At 45.0% G+C, this 25387-nt stretch overlaps 1 protein-coding gene and 1 long non-coding RNA gene across 2 annotated transcripts in view; both read left to right on the top strand.

The window, feature by feature from the left end:
- Positions 1-25387, top strand: part of LOC137650244 (uncharacterized) — a 473662-nt gene that overhangs the window by 92966 nt on the left and 355309 nt on the right. The window lies entirely within an intron of this gene.
- The window catches only part of LOC137650240 (uncharacterized), a 203130-nt gene that overhangs the window by 26572 nt on the left and 151171 nt on the right, over positions 1-25387 (top strand). The window contains exon 3 of the mRNA XM_068383514.1: positions 20356-20502. Within this exon, the coding sequence (XP_068239615.1) occupies positions 20356-20502 (147 nt within the window). The remainder of the gene's footprint in view (positions 1-20355; positions 20503-25387) is intronic.

Genomic DNA, 25387 nt, shown 5'->3' with positions numbered 1-25387 from the left:
AACCATTGAGATCAAATTTTATAAAGAGATATCAGGTACAGTATTCTCCTCTAATTCTGAAAGTGAGTTCTATGAGCATTCCCTAAAGTCATCCTTGTACCTTTAAAGACCTTCCTGCACTTTGTGACTAAATGCATTAAGAAAACACTGTATCAGAGGTCATTCCACATACAATACCCTTGTGCTTAGTGTATATGCTAGAGCAGTATCTTTTGACCCTATTTCTATTACTGTATTAGGTATATTTCCAAGCTGGAGTGAAGAGTTTTGAGGACTTTTACACTCAAGAATACTCATATAGGATGCCAAAAATTTTTGGCTCATAGAGCACATCTGGACAAATCATGTTGATGTTTCTTTTGAGGATGCTTTATTAAAATTTTTTTTAGAATATCCTCATTTAATAAGAAAAGGGTTCTCTGATACTTCAAGTCTGTGTTTTATGGGGATCATCGTCTGATTAGAATAACCTATCTTGATAAATTTTTTATTTTTTCATTCATAGTACTTAATTCCTTAGATCTCTACAGTATTTCTTTTCAGCACTGGTCTGCATTCTCTGTTGAAGCCTTTGGTCTATTAGCATTTCTGCTTTTCCAAGTACAGCTGTAGTTTAGCTAATAATAATTTTTATGAATTGTACTTACCTGGCAGTTATATATATATAGTTGAGTCTCCGACTCCGGCAGAATTTAATCGAAAATTGCGGCAACCACCTTGTGGTGGTTGTGTGGTGAGATGGTTAACAACCCTTACAGGGTGGTACTTGGAATCATTCCCGTTTTCTGTTCCTCAGATTATCTCTGCCGGCCGGATCGACAACATCGTTGGTCCGCCATTTAGAGTTTTTCGGATCGCTTTCCCTTCATCGCCTTTTTGGACTTTGTTTTTGGTGAAGTACACTGTGTTGGGATTTGGCAATCGTGTTTGTTTTTTGTTTTTTGTCTTTTTTCCTTTCTTATTATGAGTGAAAAAATTCATTTTCGTATTTGTGCGAATGATATTTGTAAGGTGAGGTTACCAAAAGTGTCGGTTGACCCTCACACTATCTGTATGGGTTGCAGGGGGTTTGAATGTGCTCTAGATAATAGGTGCAAGGAATGCGAGGTTTTAAATGATGATAATTGGTTAACTATGAAGAGCTATGTGCGCAAACTTGAAGTTGATAGAGTTAGGAGAGCTAAATCAAAGTCAAAGTCTGCTAGTGAGCCTAGCTTAGATTTATCTATTGACCCTTTAATTGTGACCTCTTTGGAAGTTATTCCTTCCCCGAATGAAGTAACTCCTGCCCCTTCTACAGGATCTGTGCCTACGGATGACCCTGGGTATGCTAAATTAGCTGCTGAATTAGAGGCCATTAAAGCACAATTGGAGGCCTTTAAAGTTAAGGGTGTATGTGAAATTAGTGCTTGTGAAAGTGCAGTGGAGGTGGCGACTGATCAAATCTGTCATACCCCTAGGTCTAGACCTCTACCAAGTTCCCAGGACCAAGGGAGAAGGTACGTCGAAAGTCGAAAGGGAGTGAGAGGTGCTTATCCTCGGTCAGTCGTTGCCTCAGACAGTCCTGTTGCGACCTCCCAGGCTGCTCTTGACTGCCGTAGAAAAGGCGTGTCGGATACGTTTGTGTCTTCGCCTGATCCTTCTCCCAGACGTAATTGGCATTACGAATCAAGACCAATGAAGATAGGGTGGAACCGGGATGTGCAGTCTTGCTCTCCCTCTCCCGGTTCGAGTAGCTGAGATCCTGATCCTTCGGAAGACGATTTCGATGTTGTTCCTGTTAAGAGGGCGAAACAGAGAGTCCTTAGCCCAGTTAATCCTGCTAAACGCCCCAGCGCTCCCAGTCAAGCCGTACGACAACTGCCTTCTTCGGAACCGCGAGAGCCAACGGAGGTTGCTAAAGCTTTCATGGTTGTTATGCAGGAACAACTTTCATTGTTAGTTCAAGCTTTCAGCCATCCTTCACAGTCTGTCAGACGTAAGGACGTCTCTTTACCTGTTAAGAGATCATCTTCTAAGAGAGAACTTAGTATCTCTCCCAAGAAACCTCTGCGCACTTCGTCGGCCGTACGACAACGCACACCCTCTTCTTCGGCACGCTGCCAGGAATTTCCTTCCCCCCTCTCTCGGCGCTAGGACGATACTGCCTCTCGTTCTTGACGCCGGGACGATTCCGTTTCTCATTCGAAACGCCAGGACATTACCGCCTCGTTTCTTAGGAAACAGGACGAATGCAGTCTGCATTTTCAAGACGAAGGCAGCCTGCATCTTCAGGACGATTCCGTTTCTCGTCATCGTGATGATACCGCTTCTCGTCATCGTGACGATACCGCTTCTCGCCGACAAGATGTTAGCAGCGCTCGGTGCCAGGATTCAAACAGCTCTCGGTGCCAGACTGCTTGCAGCCCAATTCTTCCGGATGTTATCCTTGAGCAGGACCTCGAAGATATTTTGGAAGAGGAAGAAAAACCTGCTGACTCTTCTAGTGATTATAAGGTTCTTTCTCGCTCTCTTTTGGAACTTTATGGGGAGGAATTTCAACCTTCGGCCCCTCATTCTCCTCAGTCTCAATTTACCAGGAAGAAAGCTACAAAGTCTTTGGCCTTCATCAAAATGAAACTTTCAATTTCAGCCAGGAAAGCTCTCGCTAAGGTGGATGATTGGATGAAGGAACGGAGACAAGCTGTCAAGACCACCTTTTCTTTTCCACCATCTCGGCTCGTTTCCAAGGCCGGTATGTGGTATGAGACAGGGGAACCTTTGGGGTTAGGAGTGCCTGCCTCCTCCCAAGGTGACTTCTCTGCTCTTGTGGACTCGGCAAGAAGGCATGCTTTAAACTCTGCCAAGGTGATGTGGTCCATGTCGGAGCTTGATCACCTCGTCAAGGGAATTTTCAGGGTTTTCGAGGTTTTCAGCTTCCTGGACTGGTCTCTCGGGACTCTGACCAGGAAGTCTGAACTCCTGGAGGACACGAAGGACCTGACGAGTATCATGTCCTGCATGGTCAAAGCTCTAAGGGATTGAGCGAATGAATTGGCTTCCCTTTTCTCAGCAGGGATCTTAAAAAAGAGGGCCTTTTGTGCTCCGTCACCTCAAGATCTGTGACTGTTGCCCAGAAGTCGGAGCTGCTTTACGACCCTTTTTCACGTCATCTCTTTCCTGAGGCTCTGGTCAGAGATATCTCCCTTTCTCTGGCACAGAAGGCTACTCGAGACCTTTTGTCTCGGTCTGCTAGGAAGACCTTACCTGTTGCTCCTGCTCCTCTGAAGAAGGAAGAGAAGAAGTTTCAACAGCCCTTTCGGGGCAGGACCTCCTCGAGAGCGGATTTTAGGGGGAGAAGACAAGAGTCAGGGCCAAGGACCAGCAGAGGTGCGTTTAGGGCCCGGTCCAAAAAATGAGATGGAAGTGCTCCAGACACCAGTAGGGGCAAGACTGTCTCATTTTTGGCAGTCTTGGAAAAGGAGAGGGGCGGACACCTGGTCCCTCTCGGTCGTCAAGGAAGGTTACAAGATCCCCTTTTTAAAGAAACCACCTCTCTCAGACACTCCCCTAGCCTTAGTGGCTCAGTATACTGACGCGGGGAAACGAGAGGCTCCTCTGGAGCTAGTCGACCAGATGTTGGTCAAGGGAGCAATAGAGCCGGTTCAAGACCTCGCCTCCCCAGGCTTTTACAATCGCCTGTTTCTGGTTCCCAAGAACTCGGGTAGATGGAGACCAGTCCTAGATGTCAGCTCTCTGAACACCTTCGTGGAGAAACCAAAGTTCTCCACGGAGATGACTCAGTCAGTGCTGGCTGCAGTTCGTCCAGGCGACTGGATGGTATCTCTCGACCCTCAGGACGCTTATTTTCACGCCCCCATTCATCCGTCTTCAAGGAGATATCTGAGATTTGTGTTCCAGGGCAAGTGCTTCGATCTCAGCACAGCTCCCCAAGTTTTCACCAGACTAATGGCGAATGTGGCAGGCTGGTTACACCAGGAGGGGATAAGGGTATCCTTCTATCTAGACGACTGGCTGATCCGAACACAGTCAAAAGAAAAATGTCTGGAGGACCTAATGAAGACGTATACGATGACTCAGGACCTGGGACTCATCGTCAACTGGGGGAAGTCTCAGACCGAGCCGAATCAGACTATTCTCTATTTGGGGATAGTTCTGAATTCAGTTCTTTTTCGGGCTTCTCCCTCCCAGGAGAGGCAGACCAGGTGCCTGGATAAAGTCAAAGACTTTTTAAGGAAGCAGGAATGCTCAGCGAAGGAGTGGATGAGTCTGCTGGGAACTCTATCCTCCCTGGAGCAGTTTGTCCCGTTGGGGAGACTGCACCTAAGGCCTCTGCAACACTTCCTCGCAAAGGTTTGGAACAGAAAGATCCAGGAGGACTTTTTCTTTTCCTATACCGACAAAGATCAAGGATCTTTTGATGTGGTGGCTGGACCCAGCTCTGTTGGGAAAAGGGATCTCCTTGTTCAAGAAGAACCCCGACCTAGTCTCACAGTGAACCCTCGTTTATCGCGGTAGATAGGTTCCAGACCCGGCCGCGATAGGTGAAATTCCGCGAAGTAGTGACATCATATTTACCTATTTATTTAACATGTATATTCGGACTTTTAAAACCTTCCCTTGTACGTAGTACTGTTAACAAACCACCCTTTAATGTACAGAACACTTAATGCATGTACTACAGCACCCTAAACTAATGCATCGATTATATTGATTATACAGTATGTTGATTTTTTTTATTACCAATGTTTTACTTTATTTTTCTTAGGACTTCCAAATGAAATGTTTTTCTTTATGACGCCGCCTGAAACGACGGCGTCATAAAGTACTGTACGCTCAGTAAACAACCACGCTCAGAACAAACAAGGCATTTAATGCGCATGATGATAGTGATAAATAATGATACAGTACAGTATTTACAGTAAAAGCCTTTACAAAATATGTTACCTTACAAATATAATTTACTGTATCTATATAAAATCATACAGTACTGTACAGTACATATTGTACGTAGCAAAGCAGGAAAACCATTTACAAGAGAGAGAGAGAGAGAGAGAGAGAGAGAGAGAGAGAGAGAGAGAGGAGAGAGAGAGAGAGAGAGAGAGAGAGAGAGAGAGAGAGAGAGAGAGAGAGAGAGAGAGATTGTTTTACGTACGTACTGTAAATGTAAATTTTAAACAAAAAAATCAATTTACGAGAGAGAGAGAGAGAGATTGTTTTACGTACGTAAATGCAAATTTTAAACAAAAAAAATATGATAGGTTACAACATGTAGACTTTTAAAACCTTCCCTTTAACTTAATGCATACAGTACAGTACTAAACTATAAAACAGGCACAAATACAGTTTTAGAATGTGAGAATATTAAAGTAAAAAATAAAGATTGTTACTGTACTCACCACGAAAGAAGTTCAAGAAAAACTTGAATGATGATGGTGATGAATTTGCTGCACAGTAGAAATGATGATGATGAAGCTGATGATGTGTTCTACTGTGCAGCCAGGTAGTATTTTACGTCTCTTCAGACGGAGGTGTCTTTTCCTGGGACACCTCTTCAACTTCTTCCTGGGAAACTTCTTCAATTTCTTCCGAAGGCGTACTAGCTGGAGGAACTGGCTCTTTTTTGCGAGGCTGGAAGAACATTGTGATCGGAAGTTGTTGCCGCTGCTTCTTTTTTCGATCTAAGAGCATCTTGTAGGGAGTCATTATGTCATCAACCTTGTTGCAGAATTGCATCGACCGAACCATATCCTCGTCCCACTCTTGCAACATTTCTTTCAACTCCTTCGCATGGTTGCAGGCCTTGGCAAGCCGTTCTAGTGTTAAGCCCGTTTCTTCGACATTTTCTTGGGTCTCTTCCTGGGTTTCACTCTCTTCTTCGCTTGCCGATTTCGTCAGGTCTTCGAGGTCTGCGTCAGTTAGGGGCTGGGAATGGCAGTCCAACAACTCGTCGACGTCTTCAGTCGTCATGTCGCCAAACCCGTCACCTCCAATTATGGCAGCCAACTGCACAGATTTGCGTATTGCAGAGTGTTGGATTTCAGCAGGTGTAAATCCCTCGTCGTCGTAAACAATCTGGGGCCACAACTTCTTCCAGCTCGCATTCACAGTTGCAGGTTTCATCTCTTGAAGTGCCTTCTGAATATTCTGCAGGCACGTGGCCATGGTGTACTGCCGCCAGTACGCCTTCAAGTTAAAATCTTCATCCTCATTATCTTGGGCAGCATCCACACACGCAACGAGGTCCGCCAAGGTGTTCTTCGTGTAGAGGGCCTTGAACACCCTGATAACCCCCTGGTCCATCGGTTGAATTAATGACGTGGTGTTGGGTGGCAGGAACTCAACCTGAATGCCCTCATGCGACAGGTCAGTTGCGTGTCCACCAGCGTTATCCATAAGGAGAAGGATCTTGAATGGCAAGCCCTTCTCTAAGAGATATTTGCTGACTTGCGGGATAAAACACTGATGGAACCAGTTGGAGGTCAGCATCTTCGTAATCCATGCTTTTTGATTATGCATCCAGTACACGGGAAGGAGATTCTTATTTTTATTTTTCAAAGCGCGAGGATTTTTCTACTTATAAATAAGCCCCGGCTTTAGCAAAAATCCAGCAGCATTGCCACACATCACGAGGGTAACGCGATCTTTGAGTGCTTTAAAGCCAGAGGCTTTGGCTTCCTCTTTGAACAGGAAAGTATGCGACGGCATTCTCTTCTAAAACAAGCCGGTCTCATCCATATTAAAGACTTGTTCTGGCTTGTATCCACCTTCGGCGATAGTATTCTTGAATGTCTGGTTCGCGTAAGTTTCAGCAGCGGCAGTGTCAGCCGAAGCAGCCTCGGCATGCAGGGAAACGCTTTTCAGAGCAAAGCGTTTCTGAAACTTCGCGAACCATCCTTTGCTGGCGGAAAAACATTGTTTCTGAGGCTGGGAATCAGTGGATGTCCCTGGTTGAGGATCATCTGCATCATCATCTTCTTCAGCATGGTTGCCGTCGTCGTCTTGAGGTTCCTTTGCAGCAAAATTCTCACACAAGCTCAAAGCCTTTGTTCGGATGGTGTTCGTATCCAAGGCTATGTTCTTCTTCCGGCAGTCGGCAATCCACACAGCTAAAGCACCTTCCAAGCGTACGATCGTTTTATTACGCGTTGTAACGACTCGCTTCGCTGATCTGCTAAAGGTGATTGCAGCCGTCTTTCTAATGTTCGCCTCGTCCTTCTTGATATAGCGAACAGTAGATTTGTTGATCCCAAAATGGCGTAACCTTCTCAGAAATCGTCATCATGCTTCAGTGGTGTTTAGGCTCACTACCAGCCTTAGTAGAAGCAGAACGCTTGGGAGCCATTGTACAGTAGGATTTGACAAAAAGTTCAACTTAAAAAGGTTGCACACAGCACAGATTAAACTTCACAAACTTAAGAACGTCTACTCAGCGATATGCGGGAACAGAGAGTGGACGACCCGGGCCCGCGAGACCCTAGATGCTGGAAGCTGGAGATGATGGCAAAACACCAATCACAGGCTAGATAACAAACCTTGAGTTCTGATTCGTCATCTATCAGCGCTTGAACCAATCACAACCCGTCTTACAGTATATGATGCGTAGGTTACCAACTCATACAAGATACCCCGCGCATACCGTACGTACGTATTAATAATAATAATAATAAATAATGATAATAATACAGTACAGTACTGTAATAATAATAATAATAATGATAATAATAATAACAATCATAATTTTATTAACAACAACAACAATAATAATAATAACAATAATAATAATAGCTTTACGTATGCTACAGTATTTTATTCTTTTGTAGGATGTGTGTGTGTGTGTGTGTCTCTCTCTCTCTCTCTCTCTCTCTCTCTCTCTCTCTCTCTCTCTCTCTCTCTCTCTCTCTCGTACGCTTATTTGAAATATGATTTTTGCAGCAAAGAATATTATTGGATGCAGTACTACGTACGTATACATACAAAAGATTCATGGAAAAGAAGCACATCCATTACATTTGTAGTACGTACAGTAGTAGCCATCAGCAGCCTTACACCCTTCTAATATTGTATGACTGCATCTGATTTGCGTTTCATGTTCGATTTAATTTTACTACGTACTGTATACAATACTGTATTATCGTACGATCCCATTCTCTTTTCGTGTTTTATTTCTTTCTGTGCTGAATTATATATCATATGTAATGCAATGAACAATCAGTAAGAGCAGATATTACTAATTACAGTATTAATGGAATTACAGGTAACAAAATATCATTTTGGGGGGTCTTCAGATTTCGCGGTATTTTCGAATTTTCCGGAAAATCCGCGATATGTATATATATATATATGGGATATGGAAAAAAACCCGCGAAGTGGTGAATCTGCGATGGTCGAACCGCGAAGTAGCGAGGGTTCACTGTATTCTCAAACACGTCCGAGTCAGGCTGGGGAGCAACACTAGGGAGCAAAGAGGTCTCAGGTATTTGGGAAGGGAGTCAGATCAGTTGGCATATCAACAGGAAGGAATTGATGGCCATTTTGTTAGGGCTAAAGGCCATCAAAACCTCGGTGTCAGGAAAGACTGGAGATCAATTCCGACAACACCACAGCTCTCGCGTACATAAGGAAGCAAGGGGGAACTCACTCCCTCTCTCTGTTCACAACTGCGAGAGAGCTTCTCCTTTTGGCGAACGAGAACGAGACTCAGCTGTTGACAAGGTTTGTTCAAGGGCAGAGAAACATCAGGGCAGACATGCTCAGCAGGAGGGGACAAATCCTTCCCACAGAGTGGACTCTCAACCCGCATGTCTATTGGAGCTTCTGGAAGTTGTGGGGCAGACCTGTAATAGACCTTTTTGCCTCCAGTCTAAACAAGAGGATCCCCAACTACTGCTCCCTAGTCCCGGACAAGGAAGCTGTTGCAGTGGACGCCTTCTTGATGGATTGGACGGGGCTGGACATGTATGCCTTTCCCCCGTTCAAGATCATCAATCTGGTTGTCAGGAAATTCGCTCTCCTCGATTCGGGAGGAATGATCCTAGTGGCTCCATTCTGGCCTAGGAGGGAATGGTTTACCGAAGTGGTATGCTTGCTGATGGACGTTCCAAGAAGACTCCTGGCAAGTCCAGATCTTCTCAGACAACCCCACTTTGAGAGATTTCATCAAAACCCCCTCGCTCTCAATCTGACTGCCTTCAGACTGTCGAGAAGCTCGTTAGATCTCGAGGCTTTTCGGCACAAGCGGCGAAAGCTATTGCCAGAGCAAGGAGGATCTCTTCACAAAGAGTCTACCAGTCAAAGTGGGAGACCTTTAGAGCTTGGTGCAAGAGGCACAAGGTTTCCTCGTCCTCTACCTCTCTAAGCCAGATTGCAGACTTTCTTTTGTACCTCAGGCAGGATGCTAAGCTGGCTGTTTCTACCATTAAAGGATACAGGAGCATGCTCTCAACTGTCTTTAGGCATAGAGGCTTAGAGTTATCTCAGAATAAGGACTTGCAGGACCTCATTAGGTCTTTTGAGACAACGAAGCAGGTGCAGTCAAGATCCCCTTCTTGGAACCTGGATGTGGTGTTTAAGTTTTTGTGCTCCAAGAAGTTTGAGCCTCTCTGCGAGATGTGACTAAGAAATCCCTCTTCCTTTTGACTCTAGCGACTGCCAGGAGGATCAGTGAGGTCCAGGCAATCGAGAAGCGTGTAGGCTTCACCCAAAATGGAGCGGTTTGTGCCTTAAGGTTAGACTTTCTCGCCAAGAATGAGAACCCTTCGAAACCCTGGCCCAGGACTTTTGAAGTCCCTAACCTCATGAATCTAGTGGGTCAGAAACAGGAAAGCCTCCTCTGCCCGGTTAGGGCTCTCAAGGCTTATTTCGCCCACACTAAGAACGTGAAGAGTGCTTCCAACTCCTTATGGTGTTCGGTGAAGGATCCTCAAAAACCCCTGTCAAAGAACGCTTTGTCCTTTTTCCCGAGGGAAACTATTAGGGAAGCCCACCTCTTTTGTGAAGAAGAAAACTTCGCCCTGTTGAAAGTACGGGCTCACGAAGTAAGAGCCATTGCTACCTCACTGGCATACCGGAAAAATATGTTAGTTAGGCAGATCATGGACGCAACGTTCTGTAGGAGCAACTCTGTCTTCGCTTCTCATTACCTCAGAGAGGTAAGAGTGGACTATGACAAGTTTTATACCTTGGGCCCATACGTAGCTGCGGCTTCTGTTTTAGGCAAAGGAGTTACTACCCCCAATCAACCTTAGTTTGTGTACTGTACTTTTATATGGGTTTATGGTACGGTTCCCTCAGTCCAGATAGATAGCTTACATCTATTTCTGCAATATTAGATGGTTAGTTTTAGTAAGGTTGCAATTCTTTTTTATTTTATGTGGCAAAGGTAGTTTCTGAAGTCTAGTCAAGTTGTTGGTCCTACCCCTTGACAGACTCGATTGAGTTGTTTGCAGCGTAGCAGGTCTACTCCTGGCTGAACACTTTTAAGGGAAAGCGACTCTAGAGGCAGTTACCTTTGAAGTCAGCTACCTTAGCAGGTAAGGAATCAAGGTGTTTTTTCTCCTACAACTCTTTTGTTGTTTCCCCAACTATGTTTTTCTGTCTGTTTCCCTCCTCCAAATGTGTGAATCAGCTATATATATATAACTGCCAGGTAAGTACTATTCATAAAAATGGAGTTTTTATGATAAAACAAAGTTTTATGAATACTTACCTGGCAGTTATATATATATTTTTGGGCTCAAGCCATGGCGTCCTGATGGAAGGATCCTTTTTGGTAGCTTCCTTGGGTAATCACTACTAGGATTTTCCCAGAGAATTAAACCACAGGTTATCACAGAATTCTAACTTCTGGAGCGAGTATCCTAAAGGTTTCCCCTTAAGACATCGTGTAACAACAGGGGACACGCATGTATAGACGTGCCACATAGCTATCTGCACCCCATATAGAGTTAACGCTTCAATATGGCGGACAGGGAGTGGCTGGGAGCTGAGCCGCAGCCGATCTAGATGTGGCGATATCGGTACTCGCGATGTAAACAGACGGACGCCATTGCTTTTGATGACGTCACGTCCGTCCCCATTCCTTTGCTAGTAGCTCGCTCGATTGGACGTTTTTTTCCCTCTGTGCGACTTTATCTACTTGCATCCTCGCTATGTCTCAACCGTCAGCTTCACCTTCTTCTGGAAAGTTGAGTACAAAGGTTAAAGTATTGTTTAAATAAGCTCTGGCCTTAAAGTAAATCTTACTTTTCGAGATATTTGCATAATTGTGGCAGAGCTTTGCCAGACCGGTCAGCGCCATTTTATGACGCTGCTGTTGCTTGCATGCCTTATTTAGTTAGCCGCAACAGCCTTACCGGTATATAAATCACTAATCAGCGCTATTAGTTATTTAGTCTTCATAGCTAGGAACTTTATATCGTGTTTTTGACGCATTAATTAGGGTCTTCGCTGACCCCATACCAGTAGGCTTTGATTAGCCCCTAGGCCAGTGAGCCTATACCAGTGTTAATGCATGATATTCCAGTGATCCTAGTGTTAGTTATGAAGATTTTGGCATTATTTTACAATACCATTGACAGTGATGCAAGTGTTTTTCGCCTTCAGGGACCATATAGGGGGTAGGTTATCTTGAGTGCCTTGCTAACCTAACCTTATGATAGGACCCCTATATGCTCTCTTCATCCCTAGCCCTAGGGCTTCCCTCTGGTAATCTTGTATCCTATTACATGTGATAGGACAAGACTCCTCAGAGTACTGTATCGCCTCCCCACCTAAGGGAATGACCCCTCCCTTAGTGTTGCGGACCTTAAAGGTAGGATCCCCTCCTTTAAGCTGAATCGGTCTTGGACCTTTTCCTTGCGATACGTCTTCTCCCTTCCTTGATTAGGGTCTAACGACCCTAATCCAGGTTAGGTTGGGAGGGCTGGTTTATGTACCTTGCTGAAATATACGCGTGCACCGTTTTTCAGTTGGTCCACATACTATAGGTTAGGGTGAGCATCTCCCTTCCTAGGTGGCCGCTCTGGTACATAACCCATCCTTTCTTATAAGAAGACCCTTTCCCCCCCCCAACCTATCTCTTGCCTAGCCTATCCTACCAGTAGGTTAGGCTTCATATGTCCCCTGTCCTACACTCCACCCTAGGCTGGAGTGCTGGACCCCGTGGTGCTCCCAGTGTTGTCCACTCTGATACATAGTCCCTCCATAGTGCTATGGAGTCAGTTATCATTGGGTCGACACGAAGAGTCTCCACCCCTTCTTTGGGTACACCCTGTCCTCTCTTGGACTGCTTTAGCCCCGGCCATTGCGGCTCCTGCTTAGGATGATAGATTCACCTCTATCATGGTGGTACCTTTTCCAGAGGTGTCTTGACTAGACTAGTACAGCCTTGCCAACCCACCTCCATCTTTGGTGCTTGTCCCTTGCCGCCTCTACCCCGGCTTTACCGCCACTACGGGTGACTTCCTTATCCTTGCCGCCTTCCCCCGAGTACCGGGGGATCGCCGCCGGCCGCCGGCTTACCGCCGTGGCCTCTCCATTCCCTCATAGCCTCGGCACACTGCCGACCCCTCCCGGAGTGCCGGCACTAGCTGCCGGCCCCCGGCCCCGGCTATGCCCCTTTATCCTTACCCCTGTCACCCTCCGACTGCCTCCGGCTGCCGGAACCGCCGCTCCTTGCCGGCGGCCGCCGCTACCGGCTGCCGCCACCCTGGCTTCTTTTGACCATAGAATGATCATTCTTGAATGCCAGAAACTCTGCTCGAGCGGCTTCCGGCGTGCCGGGGGTATGCCGGACCAGTCCGGAGGCGGCAAGATGCCTTGCACCCCTTCTCTCAGCTATCTTTACTAGCGATAGCTCCTAAAAAACCGCACCTAGACGGCTTGTTAACGCAGACAAATTGGTACGGAATCGTACATTTTGTTCAGTTTTCACTCTGTCTTCTTGCGTGTTTCATCTTTCCAGCACGCTACGTGTAATTGGCACGTCTGGTTGCCGGAACCTTACTAGGATCTCATGATCCCCAGACTTTCTTGATAAGATTTCAAGCTTAGTCTATATGGTAATTCTAAATAGAATTCCCATTATCAAGACACCTTCCATGGAGGCCTACGGCCACCTGGGACTGTCTGATGCTACGGCAACCAGCCGGGCGGGTTACACGAGGCATGCGTCTGTCTCCTTTCACCCACCCTTCTGTGCATCACAATTAACTTATGTTAATATTAACTTGTTAATAATTAACTTTATATACGAGCCATATTATGACTCTACAATACTCATCGTCTCTTTCTTTTACAGGAGGAGTACGTCAAGTGTGACCACGACTTCTGCGCGGTCCGTCGGCCACACTTTTATGGACACACGGCGTGTAGGACACGCCCCTTGTGCTCACAAGAGAGGGGATCTCAAGTACTGGGGCCCCACCACCTGTTCGGTCTGCCAAGAATGCCTACAGAAAGCATTCTATGACCCTCCCTCAGCGGAGATTCGGGACACTGCTCGGGACAACCTACGCAAGTGGGTACGTGGCTTTCAAAAGAACGCCACTGGACCATACCTAGCCACAGAAGAAATGGGGTCTTTGCTGTTCCCAAAGTCCTCACCAGACTCAGTGGTCCCAGTTGAACAGATCCCCGTCGTCCAGATCACAGTGGAACCTGATACTGTCATGGCTCAGTCCATGAGTGATTGTCACCTGGATTCAGAACATGATGAACACATGTCAGAGATCTCGGAGGACACCGAGAAAACCCTTATGGCCCAGGGTGAAGGGGAGGATGATGAAGAAGAGGACCGGGTAGTATATACCGAGTCCGATAAGGAGGATGCCCCTCCCTCCATCCCCCCTCCTACTCCTACACCGACGGAAGTGTCTCTCCCGTCTACGTCCTCCACCACGACTCCTCTACCTACGGCACAGGATATGATTCGGCTCATTGAATCCGTGATGGAGCAGAAGCTCCAAGAAACTCACAAGATCATTTGGTCGATGGGAGGTTCCAAGGAATCTCGCAAAATCTCCATCAAGGACCTCCCCGCATGCTCGAGCGACAATCCGTGGCGGTTCGCCGAGCATATGGTCATCGCTGATGACAAGATCTTCGTCAGCGATAAGATCGGTTCCATACCCCTGGAAGAAGTGGAGTTCTTCCCCCGCTTTGAGGCGTATCCGGACTGTTACGTCCGTCTACGTTCAGAACCATCCTCAAAGGAAGAGACCGAACCGAAGGAGAAAATAGTGTTCGATCTCTCGAAGGCCCAGGCTATGCTTGCCAAAGCGCTTAAGAGCAGAGGCTTTACCTGCTCTGGACTTCCGGCTCTGAGCAAGAAGTACCCCACCTACGTTGCGCCCGATGAAGTGATGCTACCCTTCACGGAAAAGGCCTTCGCTGCCTGCCTTAAGGCTGTAGAGGAAGGGAAATCCTGCCCTGCATTGGAGGAATGCAGACCTTTCTCCGCAGCCACCCCGCCCGACACCAAACACTGGAAGGATGTGCAACACACCTTCGTGGTGGGCAAACTAGATCCTGACGTTGCTGGACGTCAGTTTAATGAGGACCTCCCCAAGCTAAACGAACACCTCCTTCGTAGGGAACAGGAAACGAAGGAGAGGCTGGCAGCATCTCTCACTCTCCAGGTCCAGATGGACGTAATGGCTGGTGACACAAGAGTCCCTGACCATTACATGGTCCTTGCCAAATCTCACATGGCAACCTTAGTCAAGGATCTGTACCATTTCATGCGAGCTCGTAGAGCCTGCAGAGAATTCGTGTTCTCCAGTGCCACTGTCAGACACGAACCCCGGAAACTGATTGCCTCCAACATCTGGGGCAAGTACCTCTTCCCGTCTGATCTAGTGAAAGAGATCACAGACAAGGCCGCATCTGAGAACAGGAACCTTCTCAACAAATGGGGCATGTCTAGGAAGAGAAAACCCTCTCAGGATGACGGTCCTCAGCCTAAGAGGAAGCAGTCGAAGCATAGACCCCAGCAACGTCAGCACAGACGCCAGTTTCCGGCACCCGCTACTCCCCAAGTGGTCGCTCAGCCGCCACAGACCTTTCAGTTGGTCCTACAGCCGGTTTTGCCCTCATCACCGGCCTTCAACCCCACCTTCGAGCAGCACTCCACTACCTTTCGTCCCAAGGGTAGAAGCTCAGGCAGGGGTTCCGGCAGAGATTCCTCTCGCCGGCCCTCCAGAGGCAGAGGAGGACAGGGAGCTAGCGGCCGAGGCAGCAAGTCCTCGGGACCACAGAAGCAATGAAGTGCTTCCGGTGGGAGGAAGACTCCGCCACTTCCAGGATCGCTGGACCTTCGACTCCTGGGCACACAGCATCATCAAGAAAGGTCTGGGCTGGAGCTGGGCGCAACCACCCCCAACCTTCCAGCAATTCTTCCAACCTTCAACCCCCCTCTTGGAAGAATATGTGCTAGACCTCTTGAACAAGAAGGTGATAAGAAGGGTGAAGTCCACAAGGTTCCAAGGGAGACTGTTTTGTGTTCCCAAGAAAGACTCAGACAGACTCTGAGTCATTCTGGACTTATCCCCCCTCAACGTATTCATATCGAACGACAAGTTCAAGATGCTGACTCTCCAACAGATCAGAACCCTCCTGCCTCGAGGGTCTTTCACGGTCTCGATAGACCTGGCGGACCCATACTGGCACATACCAATGAACCATCACGCTTCCTCCTACCTAGGATTCCGACTCCAACGGAAAAGCTATGCCTTCCGGGCCATGCCCTTCGGACTCAACGTGGCCCCTCGGATATTCACAAAGCTAGCGGACGCAGTAGTACAACAGCTCCGCATCCGAAACGTCCAGGTGATGGCCTACCTCGACGACTGGCTAGTGTGGGCGCCCTCGCCCGAGGATTGTATAGAATCCTGCAGAAAAGTTACCCAGTTTCTCGAACACCTGGGATTCCAGATAAACGCGAAAAAGTCTCGCCTATCTCCAGCTCAGAAGTTCCAATGGTTAGGCATCCACTGGAATCTTCAGTCACACCGCCTTTCCATTCCAGCAAAGAAAAGGAAGGAAATAGCAGGGTCCGTCAAGCGACTGTTAAAATCCAAACGGATCTCGAGACGCCAGCAGGAACAAGTTCTAGGCTCTCTACAGTTCGCCTCGATCACAAACCCAGTGCTTCGTGCACAGCTAAAGGATGCAGCGGGAGTCTGGAGACGTTCCGCATCCGTCGCTCGAAGAGACCTCAAGAGACGGCTCCCAAGCAGACTTCGACTTCTTCTAAAGCCGTGGTCAGAAGCGAGGGCCCTAAGAAGGTCCCTTCCTCTCCAACACCCACCTCCATCTCTCAACATCCATACGGACGCTTCATTGGAGGGTTGGGGAGGTCACTCCCACCAACAACAGGCTCAAGGCACTTGGTCTCCCCTATTCAAGACGTTTCACATCAACATCTTGGAGGCCATGGCGGTTCTTCTGACGCTGAAGAAACTCTCCCCGCCCCCGTCGGTACACATTCGCCTGACCCTGGACAGCTCTGTGGTAGTGCGTTGTCTCAATCGCCAGGGCTCAAGATCGCCCAAGATAAATCAGGTGCTCCTGACAATCTTCCGTCTGGCAGAAAGGAAGAAATGGCACCTGTCTGCAGTTCACCTACAAGGATTCCGCAACGTGACAGCGGATGCTCTATCTCGGACAAACCCGATAGAGTCGGAATGGTCTCTAGACGCAAGATCATTCTCCTTCTTCTCTCACAGAGTCCCAGAACTCCAGATCGACCTCTTCGCAACGAGCGACAACCATCAACTTCCTTGATATGTAGCCCCGTACGAGGACCCCAAAGCGGAAGCGGTGGACGCCATGACCTTGGATTGGAACAGATGGACCAAGATTTACCTGTTCCCTCCCACCAATCTTCTGCTGAAAGTCCTCTCCAAATTGAGAACCTTCAAAGGGACAGCAGCTCTAGTGGCTCCCAAGTGGCCCCGCAGCAACTGGTACCCCTTGATCCTGGAGATGCAGCCAACACTGATCCCCCTCCCGGACCCAGTTCTCTCCCAGCAAATACAGAAGTCGACTGTCTTCGCTTCATCATCGAAAATCAAGGACCTTCATCTCATGATTTTCTCACCCTAGCCGCTAAGAAAAGGTTTGGGATTTCGAAGAAGAGTCTAGACTTCCTCGAGGAATACAAGACCGAATCCACGAGAAGGCAATACGAATCGTCTTGGAGGAAATGGGTCTCCTTCGTCAAGGCAAAGAACCCCTCGAAAATCACCATAGATTTTTGCATGTCCTTCTTCATTCACCTTCATGGACAAGGCTTGGCAGCCAACACGATTTCTACTTGCAAATCGGCCTTGACCAGACCTTTGTCATACGCCTTCCAAATAGATCTGTCTAGTGACATCTTCAACAAACTACCGAAGGCCTGTGCCCGTTTACGACCGGCACCCCCTCCGAGACCAATCACTTGGTCTCTAGACAAAGTTCTCCACTTCGCCTCCAACTTGGACAATGATTCATGCCCTCTTAAGGACCTGACTCAGAAAGTTATATTTCTCTTCGCTCTAGCTTCGGGAGCCCGAGTCAGCGAAATAGTGGCACTATCTAGAGAAGAGGGACATATCGTTTTCAATGATTCAGGAGACCTCTCCCTCTTCCCTGATCCGACGTTTCTCGCAAAGAACGAATTACCTACCAAACGATGGGGCCCGTGGAGGATATGCCCCTTGAAGGAAGATGCCTCTCTATGTCCAGTAGAGAGCCTTAAGGTCTATCTTCATAGAACTTCAAACTTTGGTGGAGGCCAACTCTTCAAAGGAGAAACATCGGGCAGCAACCTGTCACTAAAACAATTGAGAGCAAAAATCACCTACTTCATTCGCAGAGCGGATCCAGACAGTACACCCGCTGGTCATGATCCTAGGAAAGTCGCTTCGTCTCTGAATTTCTTTCAGAGTATGGATTTCGAAAGCCTCAAGAACTATACAGGCTGGAAATCCTCGCGTGTTTTCTTTAAACATTATGCGAAACAAGTGTACGAAGTGAAACATTTTGTGGTAGCCGCAGGTAGTGTTATGAAACCTGCTCTGAACTCTGCTTAGAACAGTGAGTTATTAGGGACTCTAACTCGTCGGGTGCCTATGTTGACCCTCAAGTGATACGTAGTGAAGCAGAAACCACCTTGTGTTTTCTTTAACTGTTCTTACCTCAGGTGAAATGTCATAGTAGATTACCACATGAGTGCTACATGCCACGTGCATGACGTGTGTTACATAAAGACTAACGTTCCGTAGAACGAGTGCCTACTAATACTTGATTCTTCCCTTTCAGACTCAAGAGCACGCCTTTATGACTATGTACATTTTTATCAATGTAAATGTTTTTTACTAATTATTGCATGACATGTATTGATTTACCTGCAATTATATAATAAAATGTCTATTTTATTACTTATGCGTCTCCCTTGCTCCTTTCTTACTATGAAATATACTATTTGTCATATTTTATTACCCTTTATTCCTGGTTAAGGAAAATGCCAGGATTTACTCCGGGCATTTATTTATATAGAGCAAGTAAGTCTCCTTAGCGAATACTTACTCAATTATGAAGATGAGTCAACTCCATACACGAAGTGTTCAACCACCACTTCTTCAAGTTTGTTTCGACGCGAATACCAAATCGCTCTGACTTATCTTATGGATCTCATTGTTCCTTCAGCCTATATGAATAGCCTTCCCATGACCACTTTGATCTTAGCATAGCCCGTGGGGACTTCCATGCCAGGGGGGCAGGAAGGCAACTGCCTCACGGTAGCTCTAGTATAGACCACTATGCTTTCGGCTCAATGTTTTAGCACTCACTTATAAAGGGAAAAAGTCTACCACGATACACTAATTCTCTGGTACTCTTCCATCAGGACGCCATGGCTTGAGCCCAAAAAATGGATTTTGAGCGAAGCGAAAAATCTATTTTTGGGTGAGATAGCCATGGCGTCCTGATGGACCCACCCTGTCTGTTATCAGGTCCCGCCCTGCGCCGCTGTATCATGGTGATGAGCGAGCTCCAGACTTTCGGAATGAGGACGGACGTGACGTCATCAAAAGCAATGGCGTCCGTCTGTTTACATCGCGAGTACCGATATCGCCCCATCTAGATCGGCTGCGGCTCAGCTCCCAGCCACTCCCTGTCCGCCATATTGAAGCGTTAACTCTATATGGGGTGCAGATAGCTATGTGGCACGTCTATACATGCGTGTCCCCTGTTGTTACACGATGTCTTAAGGGGAAACCTTTAGGATACTCGCTCCAGAAGTTAGAATTCTGTGATAACCTGTGGTTTAATTCTCTGGGAAAATCCTAGTAGTGATTACCCAAGGAAGCTACCAAAAAGGATCCTTCCATCAGGACGCCATGGCTATCTCACCCAAAAATAGATTTTTCGCTTCACTCAAAATCCGTTTTTAAAGCCCACCCACCTCCCCTCAGGAGACAGGTCGGGCAAAGATAATCTGAGGAACAGAAAACGGGAATGATTCCAAGTACCACCCTGTAAGGGTTGTTAACCATTTAACCACTAATCACCACAAGGCGGTTGCCGCGATTTTTTATTAGATTCTGCCAGAGTCGGAGACTCGGCTATATACTGTATATATATATATATAACTGCCAGGTAAGTATTCATAAAACTTTGTTTTATCATAAAAACTCCATATTAGTAAAAGTGTCCAGGTGATATAAACAAAAGTATGGTTGGGTTCCCTTTATTATGAAGTAAGCTTGATTTTTTATCCCAATCCTCTTACCTTACATAAGGTCTTTTAATCGTTTGTGATAGGGCACACAATAGTTTATAAGCTAGTGATTTTGAGAGTAAAATGTTGGTAACCACTATTTCACTTTTTCTCCTTTTAATGTATCATGCAAAGTAGTTTACTGTATTTCACTGCAAAGTAGTTTACTGTATTTCACTTGAATATCTCTTTACTAGCTCAGTGCACTAGTTAACTTGCTGCATTCATTGTGTTGGGATGTCAAATTCCTCAGTTTAGTGACTTCGCTCTCCTTCTGCTGCCATACTTTGAAAATTCTCATCACTGTGATTTCTATAATGTAAAAGTTCTATAATTGTAGGATTTAGCTTCACTTTTCTTCTCACTTTCTGGTGTCTATTAGGCCTGACATACGTATGCACATGAATTTTTCCATTCCATTTGACTTTTGAAAGAAAAATACAATACTGTATCTTCCATTTAGCTTTCTATATGGCTGGGGAGGTGTTAACTAGACATATGGTTTATTTTCTTTGAAAGTAACATATAAATGTAAGCTAATTACTGTATGGGTTTTAGAAAGCTTTCAATTGATTGTTCTTAAATTTAAGTTTACAGAGGCTATAAAAGATAGAAGACAGCGTGAAGTAATGGCTGTGCGGATGCAACATGATTTTAAGAGAAGAGAGGATGTTGAAATCGAACATCAGTATCATGTCCAGCTTCCTACTCATCATGATAATCACATTCTAAATGAGGTACTGTACACATCAGTGTTGAAAATAACAAGTGAAATTAAGAATGCCTGTTATGGAACAGGTTTCATTTAATTTTGAAAATGGTATTGCCATTTTAAATTCTCACTGTATTGATTTAGTGGTTAATATACACAGTATTTATTCTAATATAAATTAGTTTTATATATATCAACCCACATTTTTTTGTCTTTACGAATCTTGTTACCTCTGTTCCCAAAAGAAGATAATCTGTTGGATGGATAACTACATCATACATGCACCCCAAGGGTCATTTGGTCCAGACTACTAATAACCCCATTACCTTTGTGTTTAGCTTGTTGCTGTAGCTTCATATTCTTAGTTGTTATGGTACAAATACAAACCATTGTCCTTTACATCGGATACATAACAGCAAAGCTGGAGAACACGTTGGTACATATTTTATTATTAGGTGTAGGTAGTTGGTCAGTAATTATTGGCCAAGACTGGGGAAACTCCACTCTTCTGCTAGCTGATGGAGTATTCACTTTGTTTTCAGCTGTCAGTGGAAGCAGAGTTCTTCACTGGCTGCAAACTTTGGCAAAATTTAATGCTTTTCCAGATTTCTTCGTCGGTACTCTTGGACATTGTTCCAGGCATGACACTATTGTTTCTTGGGCTGTTGTTCTTGAATCGGAGACATGAATAATGCTATCATGTCTCCTATAACTTTAGGTAGGCCAAAGGTAAATGCAGGATTCTCACCTTTGCCACTTTTGAGTTAGATTTCCCTGATGTCAAAGGAATGGCCTCCTTCTAAATGGAATTTTGTTTCCTTCTTTGTCTATATGCACAAGCAACAGGTATCCTAGTGAGTGCTGTTCATTCATCACTCTCAACCTCACGCATTGGAAGCTGATTGTTTTCCTTGCCCATTGCCAGGCTTGGTCTGAAATCTAACTTTTAGCCACTTGAGCATGCTTAACATGTGAGCACGCTTGTCCCTAGAAGAAGACATGCTTAATGCTAGCATGTCTCTCAATACGTTCAAGGTAAACACAGGACTCTCGCCTGAACGCTATCATCAAACACGCAAAGCGTTCAGCGTGCACTCAAGTTTAATGCAAGACTCTCTTGAGCACTCACTTTCCCGTGAACACGCGCTCTAATGTAGTGTATGTATGTCTTTTCGTAATGTGCTGGCATGGTCACTTGCACACCGCTGAACGCACATGTAGGGTGACACTGACTTTACTAGATCAGTGGCGTGTACTCGGCCTGTTATGGGTCTAGAATAGGGGGTTTATTCCACCTCAAAATCATGTACATCACTCCTAAGCACCTTCTAAGAGTGGAAGGGTGAGTTCTCTTTAACAAGAGACTCTAGTGCCTGCGAGAGTTAAATGAATGCATTTATGTGTATGCTTATGCTTTCCAGGACTCACACAATTATAACGATGTCTATCCAGCAGACCTGCGAAGTTGTACCTATCGACATCCAGTTACTCGTAGGGGTGATCATCACATTTGTTCCTATTATGGATCAATATCACCCAGAAGTTTTCTTTTGCTGATAATTGTCTCTGATAGAATTTGGGTTGACCTCACACTCCCTCTCTCTCTTTAAATTGAAGAGCTTCCAGCTGGGAGCATCTTCAATAAATCATAGGAATAAACAAATTCCTTCCAGATCCCTGGTTTTTATGTTTCAAGAAATAGGGTTAGTGAAAAATATATTTTCCTATTAATACCTCTCTCGCTTTCCCTTATAAGATTTACATCCAGAGAATCTTGGGCATACCTGTAAAGATTTCCTGAGTATTTTTTTGGGGAAAATTAATTTGGGATCCACAGTCAGTTTGTTTATTTGGGGAAAATACAAATTACTGTATTTTCTAATATTTTTCCCTAACAAATTGGCATATATAAACAAATAAGGCTGTACTGTTTTGCTGCAGCTTGCCAGGTAGCAGAAGGAATTCATGAGTAGGCAGTACTCAACTCTGTCACTCTGACAGACAAGAACATTGTGGCAGACAAGCTAAGCAGAAGGATGCAGATCGGTGGGTCAAAATGGTCTTTGCATCCTTGTATAGCAAACAGGATCCTGACTTTTTGGGGTTCTCTGACAGTTGACCTGTTAGCAACATATCTAAATTGAAAGCTTTTGATATCCTGCTTAGTGGTGCCAAACCCAGAAGCAGCGATTGTGTCAATATTATGCTTAAATTACCAGATCTTCATGATTACTGGTTTTCTATGATGTAAACATCATTTTCTTTCATTGAAAATTGTAGAGTTAATTTTCTTTCATATAAAACTGTAGAAAGTAAAAGTAATGGGGTGAAAGATATATTTCATTTAGGGCTCTGGTATTTTTGTATATTTCAGTGAAGGAAATCTGCATAGTTCTTACTTTGATTTTGTCTCAGTAAGTGATGTGTCACTGTTCTCTTGTTTGAACTAACTGCTTCTTTTTACTTTGTGAGCTTTTTTACATTTTGTTAAAGGGGACACATTATACCAATTTTATTATTAAGTGGTTAGATTTATTACCTCATAATCTTTATTCTTTTTTTCTGTTTCATGAAGACATCCTTCAGATCAGCCACCGTGTTTATTTTTTATTATTTTTTTATACAAATAAAATGAAAAATTTGTAAGTAATTTGTATTTTTTCCTAATATATAAAACTGGAGATGTTTATAGGGATATCCTTTAGGTAAAGCTGAAAGACGAGATATGGTAATTTTAGCGAAGGATAACCACCCCAACCGCTAGTTAGCAGGTGGGGATTATGGGTAGCCGGCTACTCCACTCACTCACACACCTGGGATGAGCAACCACTTCGCTTTCTGGCAGGACTTCTTGGGGGGACAGGGCTGGCGGGCCAATTTGTATAAATAGCTCAAGGTTTGTATGTTAGGAAAAATACAAATTACTTACAAATATGTCATTTGTTCCTACACAAATATAATCCTATGCTATTTATAGGGATAACTTACCTCTTAGGAGGGAGGAAGTAAGTTGTAGGTAGTGGATGATAGGTTGGCCAGGGCACCGGCTACCCGTTGAGATACTACCGTTAGAGAGTTATGGGTTCTTTAGACTGGCCAGATAGTATTACAAGTACTTCATTGGATCCTTCTTTCTGGTTATGGTTCATTTTCCCTTTGCCTACACACACACACACACACACACACACACACACACACACACACACCCTCTTAATGAGAGAATGCCTTGATGAAGTCATTGAGCTTCAGCACGGCATTTCATTCCCGTGCTGAATCTTGGTGACGGACAAGAGGGCTCTCGAACTTCGGGAAATTGCTCCCCCAGTTCGAATCTAAATTTCTCTCTTTCATCTTTTTCTTCTGCTTAATATTACTTCGACCTTCTCCTGATTTTATCAACTTTCTTTCATCTTGCTGTCCTATCTCTATGATTATTATTTTTCTTAGTTATATATATATGTAGATGTATGTATATATATATATTTATTTATATTATTTGTTCATTTATTTATTTATCTTTTTTTTCCTATTTTATTTAAATGGTGTGGATATTTCCACATTCGTTATTACTGCCTGCTTAGATGAATGGGAGAAGGGATCACGGTTGGGAGGTATTCGCATTCAAAGCTATATATGAGAGTATTGGATGATCTCAGCCATCCCAAAGATGGTTTGGACCTTTTTGGCGGAACTACTCTCAAGGGTTGGGTCATCGGAATCCAGGGGGATCCAATCCTTGAGGTGGGACTCTTGGCTTTTGGCCGGAAGCCCATCATTACAGATATGGGGAGGATGATTCCATATTACCTTGGTCTCAGTCCTAACAGGCGGGTTTAGCTTACACCTGTGCCTCTATATCTGTTTTGATGCTATTCTTCGGGTAGGGTATGGAGTGGACCATCTGGGAAGTATACAGTACTCTCATTGTGCCGATAGTGGAGAATACAAATTTCCTTTCCAACGTATGATACTTTCTTATAATTCTCAAGCAGGTACCCCAACAAAAAAACATGAAAATCCCACCCTTAAATATGGACCCTTCAAATGCTGACTCCCCATCCTCTGGATTTGCTGACTCCCCCCCGGCACTGTTGACGACTTCTGCTACTGTAATTAAGGAAAATTCTGTTGACGACCTTCGAACTAAAAAGGACCACTCTACTGATGTTAAAAAATCTAGCAATTTGGGTAACACAGGGAAACTACGATTCCTTCATGTTTCCCAAATCCCGTTAGAGACAAATTATGATGGTATATATAGAGCATTTGAGTGCTATGGATTGATAAAGGAAATAAGGATGAGACTTGGAGATGAAAAATGGGAATCTTGGATATCTTTTGAAAGTCATGATGAAGCGTTTAATGCCATAAGTAATATTAGTAGTATCAAAATTAACAAATTGAACATCATGGGAGCCTTCCCAAAGGAATTGGATGTGTACAAACCTGCTGATTGGTTTGAAAAAGATAGAAATGTACCCATGCCTTCACAGAGAAAACCCAAACCACCAATGTGGCTCTTAGCTGAAACTAAAGGGATAATAGGAAATTATTTTAAGATATGTAAGTTTATCCAAAAAAAGTAGGAACCATAGCACCTGGAGATATATCTCGTTTTGGGAAGAATAGTTATCTCATCCATGCCAAATCTTCGACTCAGTCTGCAATACTGTCTAACTTACAGACAGGCAGTGATGAAATTACATTGGAAATGAAACCTCATCTAAATTTTGCAATGGAATTGTCAGGGTTTAAGGGCCAAATATGAAGAACTTAAGCTCCTTATTCATGAGCATTCCCCCATAATTGTATGTCTACAGGAGAGCAAGCTTGATGCTAATACCCCTTGTCCTCGCGAATATATTAGTTGTAGGACACCATATGATCACCAAGTGGGGAGCCATGGCGGA

Source organism: Palaemon carinicauda, chromosome 11 (genome assembly GCF_036898095.1).
Source record: "Palaemon carinicauda isolate YSFRI2023 chromosome 11, ASM3689809v2, whole genome shotgun sequence".
NCBI classification, from domain to species: Eukaryota; Metazoa; Arthropoda; class Malacostraca; order Decapoda; family Palaemonidae; genus Palaemon; species Palaemon carinicauda.
The sequence above is the reverse complement of the archived record's forward strand: the minus strand, read 5'-3'. Positions and strand labels throughout refer to the sequence as shown.